Source organism: Paroedura picta, chromosome 11 (assembly GCF_049243985.1).
Source record: "Paroedura picta isolate Pp20150507F chromosome 11, Ppicta_v3.0, whole genome shotgun sequence".
Classification (NCBI taxonomy): Eukaryota; Metazoa; Chordata; class Lepidosauria; order Squamata; family Gekkonidae; genus Paroedura; species Paroedura picta.
Window position 1 is genome coordinate 43,914,992 of NC_135379.1, and position 19,146 is coordinate 43,934,137.

The 19,146-nt window shown below is 45.5% G+C and overlaps 1 protein-coding gene across 6 annotated transcripts in view; it reads left to right on the forward strand.

Moving 5' to 3' along the window:
* Positions 1-19,146, forward strand: part of ELMO1 (engulfment and cell motility 1) — a 319,611-nt gene that overhangs the window by 146,017 nt on the left and 154,448 nt on the right. For all 6 annotated transcript variants that reach the window (XM_077302738.1, XM_077302743.1, XM_077302739.1 and 3 more), the window contains one exon: positions 66-197. In XM_077302738.1, coding sequence (XP_077158853.1) covers positions 66-197 — 132 coding nt within the window. The remainder of the gene's footprint in view (positions 1-65; positions 198-19,146) is intronic.

The following is a 19,146-nucleotide window of genomic DNA, read 5'->3' on the forward strand; positions in this document are numbered from 1 at the left end:
ATGGACACAGAGTGGCAGCAGCAGTATTCAGAATGGCTCACACTCTTTGTTCACAATCCCACCAGGCTCAGAGGGATATCATCTTCGAACTCCGGAGAATCGCTTTCGATGCCGAATTGGAGCCCAACAACAGCAGCGGCAATGTTGAGAAACGCAAATCCATGTACACCCGGGATTACAAAAAGCTCGGCTTCATTGTAAGTACCCAGATTAAACTCTGGTATCATTCTGACCCTTTTGGCCTGGGATATTATGTCTGCGGTGCCATCGCTTTCTGGGTCCGTTCTGTGCATTTGGATATTTAGTAAGACTCTTGCTAAATCCCTTTAGGAATTCCATCAGTCATAGGCAGGGACGCTTAAGAAACCCGGCCATAAAGTTTTCTAATCTGCTGAATACTGTTTTCTATTGATCTCCCAGCTTGCCTTTGTCACTTGTTTCATTAATGATATATATTTATATTGTTATTTTGATTGGGGGGGGCTGACTCACTTTGACGCAGCCTCTGCAGAGGTGGTAAAAGCATTTTCAAAATAAATCCCCCCCCCCCCCGCAACAGGCCCTGGAAAAGGGAAATGATCAGATAACAGGAAGATTCCAGATAATTGCAGGCTGAACGGCTACATCTGAGTCTGATTTCAAATGGGCCAGGTTTCCTTTGCCAAGAAAGGCCAACATAGCTCAGTGCATGTAAGATTACTAGAAAACTCACAGGCAGCATCAAAATGGGGGACCTCCCCGTGGGGTTGTTTCAATCCAGAAAAATGGCTCAGGGAAGGAGTCCCACTGTGATTCCAAATCAAATTAGTCCCCTGCCGTTGTTTTTTTGTTGCTGTTGTTGAAAAGCCATTCCCTGCAGCTTCTGTTTAGGACCTGACTCCAGAAAGCACTATCTATTCACATCAGAACTCAGGCAAAACTTGAGAGCCAGCTTGGGGTAGTAGTTATGAGTGGCAGCCTCTAATCTAGAGAACTGGGTTTGATTCCCCACTCCTCCGCTTGCACCAGGTGGGTGAACTTGGGCCAGTCACAGTCCTGTTAGAGCTGTTCTCGCAGAATAGTTCTGTTAGAGATTTCTCAGCTCCAGCTACCTCACAGGGTGTCTGTTATGGGGAGAGGAAAGGAAGGAGATTGTAAGTCACCCTTCAGGTAGTAAAAAGCAAGGTACAAAAACCCCAACTCTTCTTCTTCATTAAAAACAGTAATTGTATAGCTGTCCCTGTGCATCTACTTGTAAGTCCTGGTGAAGGTCTACTGACTTTCTTTTACATGTTGCTTTCCCTTTGGGCTATTCAGGGGGCCCTTAAGCCTTCCTTTCTCATTTGATCGTGCATGTTACTGAGGCAGCGTGCTTCTTGAGTCTATCCTATTGGCCTGTACACTGGCTTCATTGGTATTTTTTACGTTTAAGGAATTTTACTAGGATGGGGGTTCTGGGAAGCTGTGTTGTTATAAAATTTCACTGCTCCTGCATATACTGTGCCTCTGGCAAATGTTTGAATCCAGACCTTCCAGATTTAAAGGGCTGTTCACTGTATCACACCGATTATCCATTGCACTGCACTGATCATATAAAATTCCATTGACTCTACCGTCACTGCTGGGGGGGGGGGCGCAAGTGGTTGGAAAGGGTGGAATTGAGTAAGGAGATGTGGGACCTAGTATCTTTTGCTTTAAATCCTTCAGGATGTTTCTGCCATATTCTCTTAGAACATAGCTGGAGTCTGAGTTGTGATGTGCTATAGGAACTCCTTCCCAAATGAAGTCTAACCAGTTATATCAATCTCTCTCTCTCTCTCTCTCTGTAGGCAGCAATAGAGCACCATCAGGAAAGCCAGCTTGGTGTAGTGGTTGGGAGCGCAGACTTCTAATCTGGTAGCCGGGTTTGATTCTGCACTCCCCCACATGCAGCCAGCTGGGTGACCTTGGGCTCGCCACGGCACTGATAAAACTGTTCTGACTGAGCAGTAATATCAGGGCTCTCTCAGCCTCACCTCCCTCACAGGGTGTGTGTTGTGGGGAGAGGAAAAGGAAGGCAATTGTAAGCCACTTTGAGACTCCTTTGGGTAGAGAAAAGCAGCATATAAGAATCAACTTTCTTCTTCTTCTTCCTTTAAAAGAACTTTGTTAAACAGCATCTTCTGACAGCGACCCCTCACCATTTTAGTTCACTCCTACAATAACCATTTAGCCACTGTTGATTAACTACTTCTGCTGGAATGGAAAACCTCGAGGAAAAGATACCCTCAGAGCAAGACATGAAGCCAGATTCTTTTATATGGAGCGGATTAGTTGCAGTTAATTAAGCAGCAAATTAGGAGACCGGCTCTAAGGAGGAAACTTGCAGCAAGAAGTCTGGGGCCGCCAATCTGCACGGCAGGCACATTTAATCATTCTGGACCCATCATTCTCAGACCATTAATTTGGACTTGGTTTCTAGAGTCTCTCTGGGCCTTTAATTCTGGACATTTGGCATGGCTGATAACAGCTGTTTGATACTTTCTGGCCAAGCGCAGGACAGGGGAAAGGGAAATATACCGGAGGCTTACAGGTGTTGGCCAATGAAGGTGCTTCCTTCCTGGTTTCTTTCCTGATTAAAATTCAGGAATTGGAGGGTTTAGGAAGCCAAGTTGATGTGGGTTGATATTTGATTGGTTTTAGTTACTTTCTTGGTAGCTTTCCGGTGCCCTTCCTAATAATAGCAGTCATTCGTTGAGTAACTGACTTGGACATTTTTCGGTATATGTTTTTTCCCCCCCTGTGGTGCAGTGTAAAAATAGCTTCGGCATCCTTTTAAGCAATTAAAAATAGCATTAGGCTTCAGCCAGATCTGCCCTTCAAGGTTTAGAACCACTGAAGCAAAGTTTAAATGTATGTTTCAGTGGAAGTAGCATTACGAAATGTCATGGCTAAGAAAAAAGCAGTCTGTGAATGCCAGAGCTTGAGTGTGATTGTTGTTTTGATTCTGAGAGACATGGGGGACACTGGGGATCTCCCCTTTGATTTCCCAGCACATCGGGGAGCATTATGCTCCTCATGTTGCAAGAGGCAGTTCTTGGCAGCTGGCTCAGCAACCCTTGGTATTCTCAAGTCAGATGATGTGTTGCCAAGCTTCTGTGCATGCAAACCCCTTGAATTTTTTCCGGCTAAAATGGAGCCATTTGACAGGCCCATCTGCCCTTTCAAACAAGAAAAGTTAGTATCTCAGAAGAGGAAGAGAAGGAATGCCTAGTTGTCTGAGTCCATATGAAAGATGCCCAAGAACATTGCTTTTTTGATTGCGTCAGGTCTTGTTCACCTGCTTTCCTTCCTAGGAAACTGAAAAAAAGAATTAATTGCTCATTTTATAGGAAGTGATTAAATTCAGATATCTAAGAGTAGCACAGACTGCTCTAGCCTGGTAAGCTTCCCTGGGGGGTAGGACCCCCCAAAAAAACAAACAAACAAACGAATGCAAGCCACTCTGGAGCCTCCAGTAGAAGAGGAATGAATGAGTGGCATGAACAAAGGGAGGGACATTTTTCAGCACTAGCCCCTAATGTAAATCTGAAAGTAGGCAAGCCACAAGTGTGTGGGATTTCCCCATAGCCTTGGATTGGGGGGAGAGGGGCTATGAAACTGCTAAGAGAAGCTGGAGGCAGCAGGAAGAGAGGAGGACCCAACATGGGATAGATTGGCTCAATCAAGGAAGTCACAGTCTTCAGTTGGCCAGACAGAACAGCTCTGTCTTACAGGACCTGGGGAACTGGTTAATGCCCTGCAGGGTCCTGAACTGAGTAGGCAGAGTGATCCACCAGGCTGGGGCTAGGGCTATTTTTGCCTGACTTAATTTGGCAGTGGGTTGGGGGCTGGGGATCTTAATGTGGACAGAATCTTAGCACACTTTTAAAAACATTATAAACAATCCGTATTACGTTCCCCTCTCATGGACCTGTGATTTGTAGCCTGTGCGCATCTGCTGTCAGAGACTGAAGCATGATGTTAATTTTGGACGGCATACGTTTTGGCCACATGAGGGTGCTCCTCTCTAAAAAGAGGGTGCTTTGTCTGCTAGCTATGCACACCTATGAACAAATGAAAATGCCCCCCCCCATGATTTTGCCATGTTCTGTGCCATCTTTGTGGCGAGTTCTTCTGCCTGTCCAGTCGGTTCCAGAACCTCCAGCCATCAAGGTCTTCCCTTCTCTTTTCTATGCAGCAGCTGCTGAACTGCAGAGACTAAATGAAAGTCATTGGGGGGTTTATAGCAAAGGCAAATGAAAACTTTTAGGGGATGTTTCCTTGCAAGCTCCAAGCAGGGAGTCCTCCTTCTTGCTTTCCTACATCCTGCATCCTATGAACCTGAAGTGCCTGCGTCAACAATTGCCCTCCTGAACTGTTTGGAGAACTTCCTCCTCGCCCTAACTGATAGACAGTGTTCACCTGGGAGGATGATTTTTGAATCATAACTGGGGGTTCCTTCCCATTAGAAGAAGACTCCTAGCTCTCTGTGCTGTGTCCACCTTGACCTCTTTAGAATCATAGAATAACAGAGTTGGAAGGGACCTCCTGGGTCATCTAGTCCAACCCCCTGCACTATGCAGGACTCTCACAACCCTATTGCTCATCCACTGTAACCTGCCACCCCCTTGAGCCTTCACAGAATCAGCCTCTCTGTCAGATGGCTATCTAACCTGTTTAAAAATTTCCAAAGATGGAGAACTCACCACCTCCTGAGGAAGCCTGTTCACTGAGAAATTGCTCTCTGAGCAACTTCTGGCGTTGTTTCTTTTTCATTTGCTGCAGCTTGCCTGAGTCCTGCAAGCAAACGAGGAATATCCAACTTTTGTGTGTGTTTTTAAAATGTAGTTGACCTGGGTTGGGCCCCTGGCTTGAAAAGCAAGAATGCCATAGATTGGTCCTGGATACCATCAGAGGGCAGTATCTTCCAGGCCAACAGAACACCCACATGGGGCTGGCAGCCCTGCAGTTTGTGAAGTTCCCTGCAGGATGCTGCTCATCTTCCTGGTGATTTCTCTTTCCTGCCTTCAGGGCTTGGGAGAGAGCGGGTGTGTGGGTGGTGTTAAACAGCAAGCAGGGGAAGCTTCTGCTCTCATCACTTGGGGGGACCCATTTTGGTCTTTCTGACTTCAGTCCCGAATCCAAGCATGATCATGGAGGAAGCAGAGGGGAGGAAGGGCCTACTCTTGTCACATCTAGTTTGGCTCTTAGATTGCTGGCTTGTCTAGACAGAGATTTAAGGGGCATTTCCGCACCCGTTAAATGTAGTGAAATGCTTACTTTATGTTGTCGTTATATTTCAGCCCCTCCATATGACATTCCCAACATCCAGCATCTGGGCAGTAACCAGCTACTTACATCCTCTATTTTAAAGCCCAAGTTGGGAAATCGCAGAAGGTGGATTCACCAACCTATTTAGCGCTAACTAAGGAGCCTCTTGTGGCACAGAGTGGTAAGGCAGCAGACATGCAGTCTGAAGCTCTGCCCATGAGGCTGGGAGCTGCCCTTCTATCCTTCCGAAGTCGGTAAAATGAGTACGCAGCTTGCTGGGGATAAACAGTAATGACTGGGGAAAGCACTGGCAAACCACCCCTTATTGAGTCTGCCAAGAAAACGCTGGAGGGCGTCACCCCAAGGGTCAGACATGACTCGGTGCTTGCACAGGGGATACCTTTACCTTTAAGGGAGAGCAATCAGCAGAGGGAAGTTATGGAGGCTGAAATGCGCTAAAGGCGCCTGCCTCGGCCTGCCCTCGCACCCGCCTCCCTCCCCCTTGTTCTCAGGAATGGGAATGACTTTTTAAAAATGGCTAACATTATCGAATAGGTGCACAAGTGTGCAGGTGATGCCAGAAATAATTCTTTCCCCAAAGTTGTAACACAAAGCCTGCATCTTGAAAGTTTGCTAAGGGGGGAGTGGTCTGGGTTATGTATCCTAAAAAAAATAGCACAGTAGTTTGTTTTAACAGCATTTACATAGGATTTTGCATCTTGGCAACAGCATATGAACAATCACTAGGATGCAATGAAAAAATTCAATCAGGGATCCAGTCCAATTGCTCCCTTGCTTACTATTTGGCACACTCAGTTCTGTTACTTGTTGGAGCAGATCACGTAGGAAGCTGGAAGCAGCGTTGGCATCATAGCTTTGTTTTTAAAAGACAGTCTGTTGAACTGGCAATGCAGTGGCTTTCCCCAAGGAAGGGTTCTCCTGAAGAAGGGAAGTTTTCAGACTGGAGTTGCAGGTCTCATTGCAAAGACTGATGAAAATGTCCAGGTGTGTGTGTTTGGATTGGTCAGTCCTTTGGCCCCGCTGTGGTGTGATGCCCTTATGCATATTGCACCCCCCTGTGTCTTCTTTCCAAGACTCAGACCTGCGAGGTGGTTTCAGTTTGGTGAGGGTAAATAGTTAATGTAAATGATTACAGCCAAGGGGCTATTTCTGTTGCTGATGATCAAAGCTGGTGTGCGTGTTCAGTATGTTTTTTTTTTTTAAGAAAAAGCTCTGTGTTCAGATTCTATACGAAGACACATGGAATTTTATAAATTCTGCAAACCAAAGAGAACACATCATTTCTCTTACTTTGCTTTATTGTGTAGAATTTTTAAAACCTAGTTTGTACATTTCTGGTTTTGCTTAATATGGCGAGGGCACTGAAGCCCCCTCCTCACCCACACACTGGAAAATTAACGTCTCCCTCTCTGGGCATTGAGATTTTAACATGTGCTTTAAAGCGTGGCTAGGAACTTGTTTTGTTTTTTAAAGAAAACTGCTCAGCCAGTTGAGTTCTGTGCCGTATACCATATTCTATACTTCCCCCCTATCATCCCTGCTGAATCACAGGAAGTATCCAGCTCTGGGTTTAGCAGCCAAACCTATTTTTAATCACCGAAATTGATTAAAAAAAAATAGCGAGAATCAGATTGTCACAGATTATGTGGCAACACCAACCAAAACAGCCGCAGCCTCCTTCATCATGGCAGCTGGCCAGGCCAGGCACTGAGCCACACTCACCCCACCACCCATCTCTCATGTTTGGCCCCACCCCTGCCCCCACCCCCACGGCTAGCTCCTTCATCCTGGCATGAAGCCAGAAGAAAGAGATGGGAACCATTGGCCTCGGGCGGAACCTGGTGCCGCTGCAGGAGGAATGGGCACAGCAGTGGCTGACCAGGCCTGGCCCACTCTTGCTGCCACCCCTGCCCATCATGTGCGGTCCTGACCCCACAGCTGGCTCCTTTATCTTGGCATGAAGCCAGGAGAAGACTGGGCCCTTGGCCTTGGGTGGAGCCTGGAGAGATGGGATGCCAAAAGGTTTTGTCATATTCCCCCATGGCGCCACGCCGACCATGCCTGTGCCTTCAGTGGCCCCTTGATGGCCAGGTGCAGGCTGTGACCACCACAATCGGCTGGCTGCACTCGTGCTCTCTGGTCTCTGGGGATGGGATGGACACAGGTCATATCCATAGTAATTGCGTCTCCAGCCCCCAAGCACGGCATAAGATGTGTTTCCACATCAACAAGTGAAAATAAGGCAAGATTTGAAGGATGAACTTCTGTCCCTTTTGACGCCTGTCAAAATCTAAAAGCAGTCCTTGTTTCTTCTGCATGTCATTAAGAAATACTGTCAATCATATTGCTCATGGAGAATCACCAGTTTTGTCTTTCTGGAGTTGTTTTCCGGCCCGTAATGCCAACCCTTCAGCCTGATTTATTGGTGGCAAAAGTCGCAGCACTGACTTTTGAGCCCAGCCATTGTTGGAGGAGAAGCGGTTTGCCACTCAAATGGCCCTGTTTACATTGTCTAATAACCCCATGTAGCAGATTCTTGTCAGAACCCACAGTTCCCTGCTTCTTCTGCACTGCATTGTGCAATCAGCCAAATTTGTTTGGCAGACGGCAGGGAACAAATAACAGTGTGTAATGTAAATTGTTAAAATAAACAACAAACCCTTTTTCGCATGTCAGTTATTTCCTTGCTGGGTTTGAACCTGGCAGGGAAGGATGGATGACTTCATTTTGCAGCCTCCCTGTAATTTCCCTTTGGCTGGGAAGAAACATTTCTCCCCTCCATAAACGGACGGCATCCCTTTTGGAAACCCTGTCAATCTCCTGCCGCTCCGATGGTTTAAGTCAAGATTGCATTTGGAAGAAAGAAGACAAAAAGAAATCACTCAAAGCAGAAAGTCTCTTTGGAAAGAACTGGGTCTGGTTATATCTGTTCTCAACCGTTTTTCCCTCCCAGCATGATGGAGTTGTAGTCAAACAGTTCCCAGTCCCCATCGCTTCTAGCGGGGAAATGAACCTTTGAAATCAGCAGGGCCCAGAAGTGCCTAATGGTGCACTCTCCTCCACAGAGTTATATCCTTCCAAGCCCATTTTGTTGAAAAAGGTGCAATTTGGATTTGGATTGCACTGTAAAGATTGATGCCGTCTCTGCATTTCAGTAAATATAAAATTATATTACCAAGTATATGGTAAGTTGCATAATAAGCAACCCCAAAGTAAATATAAAATGAATGCAAAATCAAGTGAGTCTGTTAATGTCTGTAAAAATGTGTGTGTGTTTGTGCATGCGCATATTGCTCAGGTTGTGTACACTGCGGGCTGTGGCTTCCTTTACTGAGTCATCCCTCTCTTGCTGGGTCTTCCTCTTTTCCCACTGCTTTCCACTTTTCCCAGCGCCTCCTGGTTTCTCAAAATATGACTGAAGTACATTAGCCTCGGTTTGGTTATCCTAGCTTCTCGAAAGAGATCAGGCTTGATTTGATCTAGAATCACTTATTTGTCTCTTTGGCAGTCCACGATATCCATAATGCTCTCCTCCAGTGACCAGAATTACGGAGTTGGAATGAGCTGAGTTGGCGAGCAGGTATATATCAGAACAGCCCGTTGGGTTTGAATACTTTCTGCCACCAAGATTCAACCAGATGAGTCAGCCACGTCCATGTATAGTGGTGCTTTGCAAGATAGATAACAGAAAGGACTTTTAAGACACACTGGTGACTGCCGTACAAGATTTTCGCTCCTGGGCATGAGAGGCATGTGAGAGAAGTATCAGCTGAGAGGCACTAGGTAGCCCTGATGGTAGGGAGGCAGATTTCACCTTATGGCTTCCTGTTCCCAGTCCCAGATAGATGCTGGTCAGCAACAAATAAATGAAGAGGAAACTCATTATTGACACTGACACTGTGGCTAGTTAGATGTATGAGCACATGACACGGGCTCACCTAGTTTGATATGGGCCAGCATTGACTCTCCAGGGTCTCATGCTCAGGAATGTCTTTCCCCAAACCTGCTAGCCGAGCTCCTTTAACTGGATACGCCTGTGACCCTCCGCACACAAAATCTGTGCCCTATCTCTAAGCCAATGGCTGCTCCTGGAATGGCGCCTGCAGGAAATGTACCATTGGCTCACGGTCATCAGTTTACCATCCAGATCCAATGTAAGTTTTCACTGCAACATTTTGGATGACGTGATGAGCACATGCACATAGACCTTCTGTGCATTTGCATTTATTGAGGGCTTACTTGGGGACAATCCTACAGGAACAGAACCTTGAGGGGATTTGGGCTCTTTGAGCTTTAACCCAGAACAGTTAACACAACTAACTTGGAAGGCATCGTCCCCTCCCCCTCCTCTCCCCATCTTCGTGTTTTCTGTTCTGCCAGTCATGCATAGCATTTAAAGTTGGTTGCCTGGAGTTGAATTTTAACAGCTGCTGCCTGTGTCTCCTAGGCTGCTAGTAACATGCAAGCAGCTGGTTCATTTTGAAAGGCTGACTTCTTACTCTCAGGATATTTATTTGAACACACCACAATTTGACCCATTCTTTTGTCCACGTCCCAAGGCACAGTTAGCTTGTTCAGAAAGAAAACATTTTGAAATGCCCATCCTGGCTTTCCTCTTCTGGATAGCTCAAGTAATTCTGCTACTTGTTGCTTTTAGACACCAGGTTCCCGTTGACAGAAGCTCAGTTTTGCTACAGAGGTGTTTGCTTTCTGGTGGTTAGCCTGCCTGTGCAAACAGAGCTGCTGGGAGCCATTATGAGCATACCTAAATACATATTCCCCCTAGGAAACCTTCTCACACCAATAAAGTCTCCACTAACCACTAAGACGCCAAGGAGCCATGAAATACTTATCCCTTTGTCCTTTGATGGGCCCTACTTGCATGCCAACGATGTTAACTTAGTGCTGCGGTCTTCAGCCTTGCCGCATGCATGCATGCATGCATACATTCATTACATTTATGTTCAGCCATTCCCAGCACACTAGCTCATGGCAGATCACAAAAATTCGTATAAGTCACTTGGGACTTGTCTTCAACTACTAGTTGGCAGCTTGGAGCTCACTGAGTTACGAACATAATTGGGAGGCAGTAGGAAGAAGGGAGCCTTAATAAGTTCTGCAGTGTCCAGGTCAGGACCATGGACAGCAGACCAAGATTCCAGGGACAGGGCATTCAAGCCAAGCATCAGGAGGTATGTAAGACAAGGGTCAGAGTAGGGAGGTGCAGTCATCACCATAAACAGTATTTTTCAGATATATTGCAGCCAAAAAGTTATGTTTTCCGATATTCCTGAATCCCAATGCCAGCATGGAAGCTCACAGAGAGGAGAAATTAAAACTAAAGTTGGGCTTGAAGAATGGGTCTAGGTCATATTAAAAGTTAGCTCTTGGAAGAGATGGATTATATTGTAAGGTAGCGATCCCCATCCTGTGGGCTACGGACCACATGTGGTCCTTGGACTAATTGGAGGTGGGCCACGAAGGATGCCTTCTCCCCCCCCCCCCCGGCCCTTTACAATATACTTCCTTGTTGTGGCGTGTCTGTATCTTATTTTGAAGGGATGTTTAAACATTACCATAGCGATCAGAAAGCGCTAGGGCAGTGGTTGAGAGTAGAGGAGTAAACTACCCCCCCCCCACCGGGCCTCAGTAAAAGGCGTTGAGTGGTCCCCGGTGATAAAAAGGTTGGGGACCACTGTTGTAAGGGACAGGCTACATGCTATACTAGTCTTTCTGCTGGTACTGAAAGGAGGAGGGTGCACTTCTCCCCCCTCCCCTGTGACTGTGATTGGGATCGAAAGACCCTGTATGGACAAAAACTCATCTAGATGGGGCTGTGGTGAGAAGGGAGATTAGGTTTCTTCCTGCAGCCGCAGAAAAGCTGGCAGGATCTGACTCACCATCTTTTCAACACCAGGGAGACAGCAGTCTTGTGGTGTGTTTACTTTTAAAAACAGTTTAGTTCATGCAGAGTTACATTATACATTTATAGTTGAAGAGGGAAATGAAGATTGCAGATACCTCTCGAATTAATGACTCATGCTAATGATCTTAGGAGTTTGTGTCTATACTTCAGATTTGTGGATACTGCTCTTTAAATTGGCTTGGGCAGATGGCAGAATTTTAACGTGTGTTTTGTTTGTATTCTACAGTCCTCTAGGAAAAATTATAGATGAAGATTGTGGCGATCTAGCAAAACTTTATAATATAGAAGAACACATTTGCAAATCTTGTATCACCTTCTTATAGTTTCTAGTATTTTTTTAAGGTATCCTGAGTTTAAATGCTGTAACACTGTTATCACACCTCATTACAATGGATTGTGGAAATTCCTCCAACTTTCATAATGCAATGCCATAAGTTCATTGTTTCTGCTTCAAGAATTGGAGAGCCAGTTCCCATGTTTATGCCTACAAAATATAAGAGTTACCCATTGAAAGGTGAAGGAGTGGTGTGTGTGTGTGTGTGTGTGTTGAGCAGAACTACGCAGGCCTTTTTCAACTTTATTTTTTTCTGGGCTAATGGATATTTATTTAGTAAATTTATATGCTACCTTTCCAAAGAAACCGCTTGAGGTAGCTTGCAAAGTAAAGCATGATAAAAAAGTAATAACGTGAAAGTTATTATTAAAAATTAAGAAGCTATTAAAACCCAGCACTTAAAATCCCAGACAGAGCATAAAAAGAACATCAGACTTTTAGCACCTTGAAAATGAGCCTCATAAAACAGTTCTGAGACTAGAAGCGGATTGTCAAAAACAGCTTTTTAAAAGATTTGGGAGGATCTGAAGCTGCAGAGCCAGGTTGGCATCCAGTGGCACCTTTAAGGTTAGCCCTCAATTGAAAGACCGGTAAAAAAAGAAATGTCGTGGCATCTTAAAAGGAATAGGATGAGTTCACCTCTGCAGGGAGGGGCACCAAGAGCAGGACTTGTGAGACATGTAGACAAAGGTTTTACTGATATTCCTGAAACATCATCTCATCCCAAATGTATACACCCTTCCCAATGGAGGGAGGAATGGTTCCAGAAGGGAATGCCTTTGTAGATGCAATTACTTTTCCTATAACATTTTCATGGAAAACATATATGGCAAAAAAAAATGGGGCTTCAAAGTGGCAGAGAAGAGAGAAACTGAAGTTTAGCATTCACAGGAGGGACTTCTCTAGCAACTCTCAAGGCCAGCCTGATGCCATTAACCTTGGTTTTAGACATGAAGACCAAGCAGCGTGTCCCTGTCTCTCCCCACTTCCTCCTTGTCCCTATTCTCCCTTTCCCTTGTGTCACGCATGGCGTGGTATTATATCTGCACCAGCTCCAGGCATAATTGTCTCTACTCCTTCATTGTCATCTCCAAGACTGCCCCCAAAGTCTCCAAGCAACTAATACTCTAATAGTAATAATAATTTCAGAAACCCTGTTATCACCACCCCGTCATCACAGGTAGGATGCTGGCTGGTATGGACCACTGGCCTGATCCTGCAGTGCCTGAAGGGCCTCTATGGAGAAAAGGCTTGATTCACTAATCCAGTGGTTCTCAACCTAGGGGTCCTGGCCCCATTTGGGGTCACCTGGCCCCTTCTGTGGGGTCCCGAGGTTGTTTGCCACGGCAGCACGCAGTGGCAGATGGCGGCAGGTGGCCAGTGGCAGTAGAGCCATTGCGATGGCTGCCTCCACGATGCCCCGACTATTGTGTGCCTGCACGAACATGCTCACACGTGCATGCTTGGCCACCTGAGTGCACATGCCACCACCGCCGATACTGCTGCCGCAGTTGGGGTCACGGCATCAGACCGGTTGAGAACTACTGCACTAATCTGTATTTTGCCTTCAGTCTTCAGTAAGCAGTTTATTTGGATTGCAAAGGGAAAAGGTTCTTCCCTGCCACCATCGCCCGTTATAACCACGGCTAATGAAAGTAAGCAGGCTTCCTGTCTGGCAAAAACCTTCATTTCTTTCTCTGTCTTTACAAAAAATAAAGAGCAACCCCCTCAATCTCTTTGTTTCCTCAGCAACAAAACTACTCCCTAATTTCTCAAGTGTCGAAGCACATCTGCAGAAATCGAGTCCACTGATAATGAGACACAACAACCTGCTTCTTGGTTTTGTCCATCACTGCTGCTGTCCATCATCTCATTATTCCCAATCTATCAAATTTTAGATGTGCCCACTGCAGACATTGTTATTGAGTAATGCGTGTCTCTTCCCATTTTATCCCATTTTTCCATCCCATAGGCCAACATTTTGGGTTTTGTTTTTAAATCTACTGCTGCTGCCTTGAGCTGGTCTCTGGAGAGACAGCACACAAAGTCTTCCAAACAAATTAATTAAAATTGTTTCCTACTTAGCAGGACACACTCAGAAATCAGGTTGTGTATTGCATTAGTGCATCCTCCCCCCCCCCCCAAAAAAAAAGAAGCAGCAACCTCTTCTGTTCCTTTGCAAAGCAGATGGTAATGATATAAAGTAGCTAAGGCAAGGAAATGAAGACTGCTTTCTCCAGCTGCGACTACAAGAGAATATTAGGTAGGCAGAATGTAATTTCCCAAACTGGAAGCTATCCAGGGAAGCTCTAATCTGCCAAAACATGCCATGAGCTCCTTAATGACCAGAAGTAATCACAGTTTTGGATTTACAGTGCATCAAAGTGATGGCATCTCGAGCACCGCAGTGTTCTGCTAAGCTGCCGAAAGGCTCAGGGAGTTTTTCTGATCTATATGTAGCTCTAGTTGCAACGCGCTGCTCACATGCTGAGAAGTGGTTGCAAGCTCTAGTCTAGCTGCGGAAATCTCTTGGGTTCTTCCGACTTACCAGCCAAGTTCTGCAATCCTGTGCTTGCCAAAGGCTGTTAGATTTCAATTGGGACTCTGTATCCATCCATGAATGTTGAATTTCAACCCAGCTAATGCCCTAGCAGGGAATTTCTCTTGGTTTGTTATGATACTGGTTATCTGTCTCTGGTTCTTACTTGGGTACTGTGTGCAATTGGATCTAGTTCTTTTAGTGGCTTCACGCATTGTCTATTCATGTGGCAGTGGATTTTGTCATAGTTTGGGGCTGCCCTGTTTCTTAAAAGTGATTCCCCCCTGCAAATTCTTACATTTGTGTGGTTGGGGAGATGTCTGATTATGGAATATCTTAGCCACACATTCAATGATTACCGGGTCCCCCTACTTCTTGGTCACAGCCCACAGATCAGAGTAATTCAAGGGAAGTAGAATACCAAAAAGAGAAGAATCGGTGTCATGGACTGGTTAGACCCTCAGTGAGGAACCCCAGAGGAGATTGTTCAAATTCATACTGTTCTGCATGGGCCATGGAGTGACCACCCAACCTGGATAGCCCAGGCAAGCCTGATGCCACCGGACCTTGGAAGCTAAGCAGGGTCGGCCCCGGCTCACACTTGGAAGGGTGACCTCCAAGAGATACCAGGTTTAGCTGGACAGTCTTGTCCAGGGGTAGTCAAACTGCGGCCCTCCAGATGTCCATGGACTACAATTCCAAGGAGCCCCTGCCAGCATTCGCTGGCAGGGGCTCCTGGGAATTGTAGTCCATGGACATCTGGAGGGCCGCAGTTTGACTACCCCTGGTCTTGTCAATACCTTCCTGAATCACAGAGTTGGAAGTGACATCGAAGGCCATCTAGTCCCACCCGCTGCACACAACTGACAACTATCTGCCCACCCAGGGTAACCCTAATTTCATGCCCAAGTGATCCCTCCTCCAGAATCACTTGGCATTTCTCCTCGCACTTCCTCCCTGCAGGGGCGACCTCCACATCGGATCCCATCGAGATGACCGAGATTGTGTATCCACAATCTACAAGTGGATTTGTGGTCAGGGAATAATAGGGACTAAGCCGATCCTGCCAAACCTACATTCAGTTAATTATTGTGATCTGAACACAATGGAAAAATGGGCAAATGAGAACAAGATGCAATTTAATAAAGATAAGTGTAAAGTTCTGCATCTGGGTCAGAAAAATGGAAAGCATGCCTACTGGATGGGGGATATGCTTCTAGGTAACACTGTGTGTGAACGAGACCTTGGGGTACTTGTGGATTGTAAACTAAACATGAGCAGGCAGTGTGATGCAGCGGTAAAAAAGGCAAATGCCATTTTGGGCTGTATCAACAGGGGCATCACATCAAAATCAAAAGATGTCATAGTCCCATTGTATACGGCACTGGTCAGACCACACCTGGAGTACTGTGTGCAGTACTGGAGGCCTCACTTCAAGAAGGACGTAGATAAAATTGAAAGGGTACAGAGGACAGCGACGAGGATGATCTGGGGCCAAGGGACCAAGCCCTACGAAGATAGGTTGAGGGACTTGGGAATGTTCAGCCTGGAGAAAAGGAGGTTGACAGGGGACATGATAACCCTCTAAGTATTTGAAAGGTTGTCACTTGGAGGAGGATAGGCTACTGTTTCCGTTGGCTGCAGAGAAAAGGACGTGCAGTAATGGGTTTAAACCACAAGTACAACGATATAGGCTAGATATCAGGAAAAAAAATTCACAGTCAGAGTAGTTCAGCAGTGGAATAGGCTGCCTAAGGAGGTGGTGAGCTCCCCCTCACTGGCAGTCTTCAAACAAAGGTTGGATAAACACTTTTCTTGGATGCTTTAGGATGCTTAGGGCTGATCCTGCATTGAGCAGGGGGTTGGACTAGATGGCCTGTGTGGCCCCTTCCAACTCTATGATTCTGTGATTGAAAGAAGTCCAATGGAAGATTAATGAGATTTCCATCTACGCGTATCTTTCAGTACTATAAGATGTAACATATATTTTTCCTGGCGCAGTTTGTACTACAGTAACATTTCAGGCTCCAGGTTTGTATAACACTTGTCGCTTGTGATTGCCAATGTGGCAAGTCAGAGAAGTTTTAATCATGCCCTAGCTAATGAATGAGTGGTGCACTGCTTTCTTTTCGGTACCATATTCCAGACCATAATCTTGCTTGGTCCCAGAACAGAAGCACACCCTCCTCCCCTCCCAACCAAAAATCCCAGCCCCTCTTATAATGTGTAGTTCAAAGATGGGTGGAACGCAAGTGGTGTTGCATCTCTACTGGCTTCTCATCAAAACCAACTTGGCATTTCTGCAAAAGCAGTTTATCAATAAAGCGAAATGCAGCTCATGGTACTTCTTATTGAAACCGAATTGTTAGGCACATACAGATCAACATATTTCCCAATTGTCCCAAGGGCATGCAACAATGGCCTAACATGTAAAAGGTGGGCTCACTACATTCCCAGGAGAACAAACGGCTCACTTATCGAACCCATGCACATTACCCTCCTTCCCCATCCAGTCTCTCCTTTAGACCAGAACCAGGGCCCCACTGACTTCCCCTGCGGCCGGAATCCCCACCAATCTATGTGCCTAAGTAAGATTATCCTGTATTAGAATTCCTAGTGTTACAAACTCAAAAGTTTCAGAGTTCAAGCCAGATTGTATCTGCTGGGGGTGGCGTTCTGTCACTAAGCACAAGGAACCCACTGAAGCTTGAATTGGCCTGTGAGCACTTGGATCATGTTATAAAGTACTACTAACTCAATGGGATTTTAACTTATATCCAATGTATGTTGTTGACAGATGTGTAACCAATCTGTCATTCACCTACCGATACAAGATTTCATTGCCGGAATTTAGTTAATGCCACCTTAGAGGCTGTGCAACTCAGGCAGGCCGTTTCCCTCCCATGCCTTTATTAAAACAATTTTCCCCCCAGTAGAAATAAGACAGATCAGACTCTGAATTCACACAAAGGATAAATAGGTAGCGTGAGAAATCTGCCATTGTCACAGAGCCTTTTCCTTCATTCTGGCAAATGTGCTTTTAAAATAAGACCCTCCCACCTGGGTCTTATGCAACGAGAGACATTGAAAAGCCGAGGTAATCTCTCTGCATTAGGATGCAGAGCGTGGATAAAAGAAACCGACAAACAGCCCTTGATGGGCGCTTGCGTCAAGGAAGATAAGAATTTCAGATAGATCAGTACTCTTGGGTCTCATCTTCAGAGAGAGGCAGCCAAATGTGCTATTTTTAACAGCCATTGAAAGCTGCTGTCTGGAATGATATAACATTTTAACAGCTTAACTAGGAAGGTGCATGAAACATGATGGCAATAGCACATTTCTGGTCCGTCCCCCCCCTCCAAATTCTTTACAAGACTCACTTGAGTTACTATGACACCCCTCTGTCCAATCAATTAAGATCTTTCTGCTCTGGCTTCAGTACAACGCCTCGCCCACAAGAGGCCGTCTTCTGTTATTACAGATGCAGATGGCTACCAAGTCAAACCTTGCTGTGATGGTTGGTCCTGAGATCTGTGCATAAAGTTGGGCTTTCGGGGTATTGGGGAGGTCCATGGATGCTGCTTTGGAACTAAGATTCATAGCAATGGAACTGTTCAAGAGCAAACTGAAACAACCTTCCTCCCCACAAAACTATTGGGTTACTTTTTAATATTTCATAATAACTAAACAAGGTCATCCGTGAAGAGTACATGTACCCATTAAACTGGGTGGCATCCTACCTCAGACTGGGGGAAAGTCCTTCAATTTTCCTTTAACTTCCTCTTCCACCAATGGAAGAGGAAGTGAAATCACTTTCCTCTTGAAGAAGAAGAGTTGGTTCTTGTATGCTACTTTTCTCTACCTGAAGGAGTCTCAAAGTGGCTTACATTCACCTTCCCTTTCCTCTCCCCACAACAGACACCCTGTGAGGTGGGTGAGGCTCAGAGAGCCCTGATATCACTGCTCGGTCAGAACCGCTTTATCAGCCCAGGGTCACCCAGCTGGCTGCATGTGGGGGAGTGCAGAATTGAACCCGGCATGCCAGATTAGAAGTCCGCACTCCTAACCACTACACCAAACTGACTGGGAAGAAAGTGCCCTAGATTGGAAGAAGGCTTTGAACTTCGATTAGTGGTGGTGCAGGAGAAAGGCCATTTGTATACAAGGATTGTTGCCGAGTGGGATAAAGGTGATCCTAGTGAAGAAACACAGGAGTGAGACTCTCCTTGAGCCCCTCCCCAAATAGTACTTACATGAGAATCATACCCACCTGAAAACAGTTGCTCCCTGCTACCTATAAGGATGCATCCATAACTGAGCTAGTTCAACATTCATTGGTTTACTTGGAGTTGCTTTCTGGCTTGCAGTCTTGGACAGACTGGGTCAAAGTCCTGTTGATTTCATTGGAAAGGAATCTGTACTTAGCTCTCCTAACAAAATCAACATTAATTCACTCTTATTGGATTGTACCCATTAAGTGTTTGCATTAGAGATTTGCCTGAGTATTGCTCTCTTAGAATTTCAGAGGGCTAAATGTAATGAAGTCTTCTATCTTTGTAAACTACCTTTTGCCTTTTAGTATGCCTTGCTTGCTTTCCTTCCTTCCCTGTAATCTTAGTTCTGTTGCATTGTTTAGATATGTTATACTTTTGATTGTGTTACTTTTAAAAAATATTTTGTAAGCTGCCTTGAGTCACAGTGAGAGGGTCAGGCTACAAGTGAAGTAAAAAAAATGACCACTAACAACAGCAGCAACAGGACACTGATAATCTAAAGTCAACACCTACTCTTAGTGAAAAATATCAGTGAAATAGTCACAGAAGGACTGTACCACTCTGCAGCTGGACACCCAACAAGTTAGTCCAAGAATGAAAGATTTGAGATGAGGAGGAAGACAGTGGGAATGACCTCTTTTTAAAAAAGGAACCTGATAATTGTCTCCTTCAAAAAAAAATAGCATTCTTCCATGAATAAACATGTGAGGTTACTCAGCAGCAGACAGGTCTTTGAAGTTGTCAAGGAAGAAGAAGAGCTGGTTTCACTACTCCAAGGAGT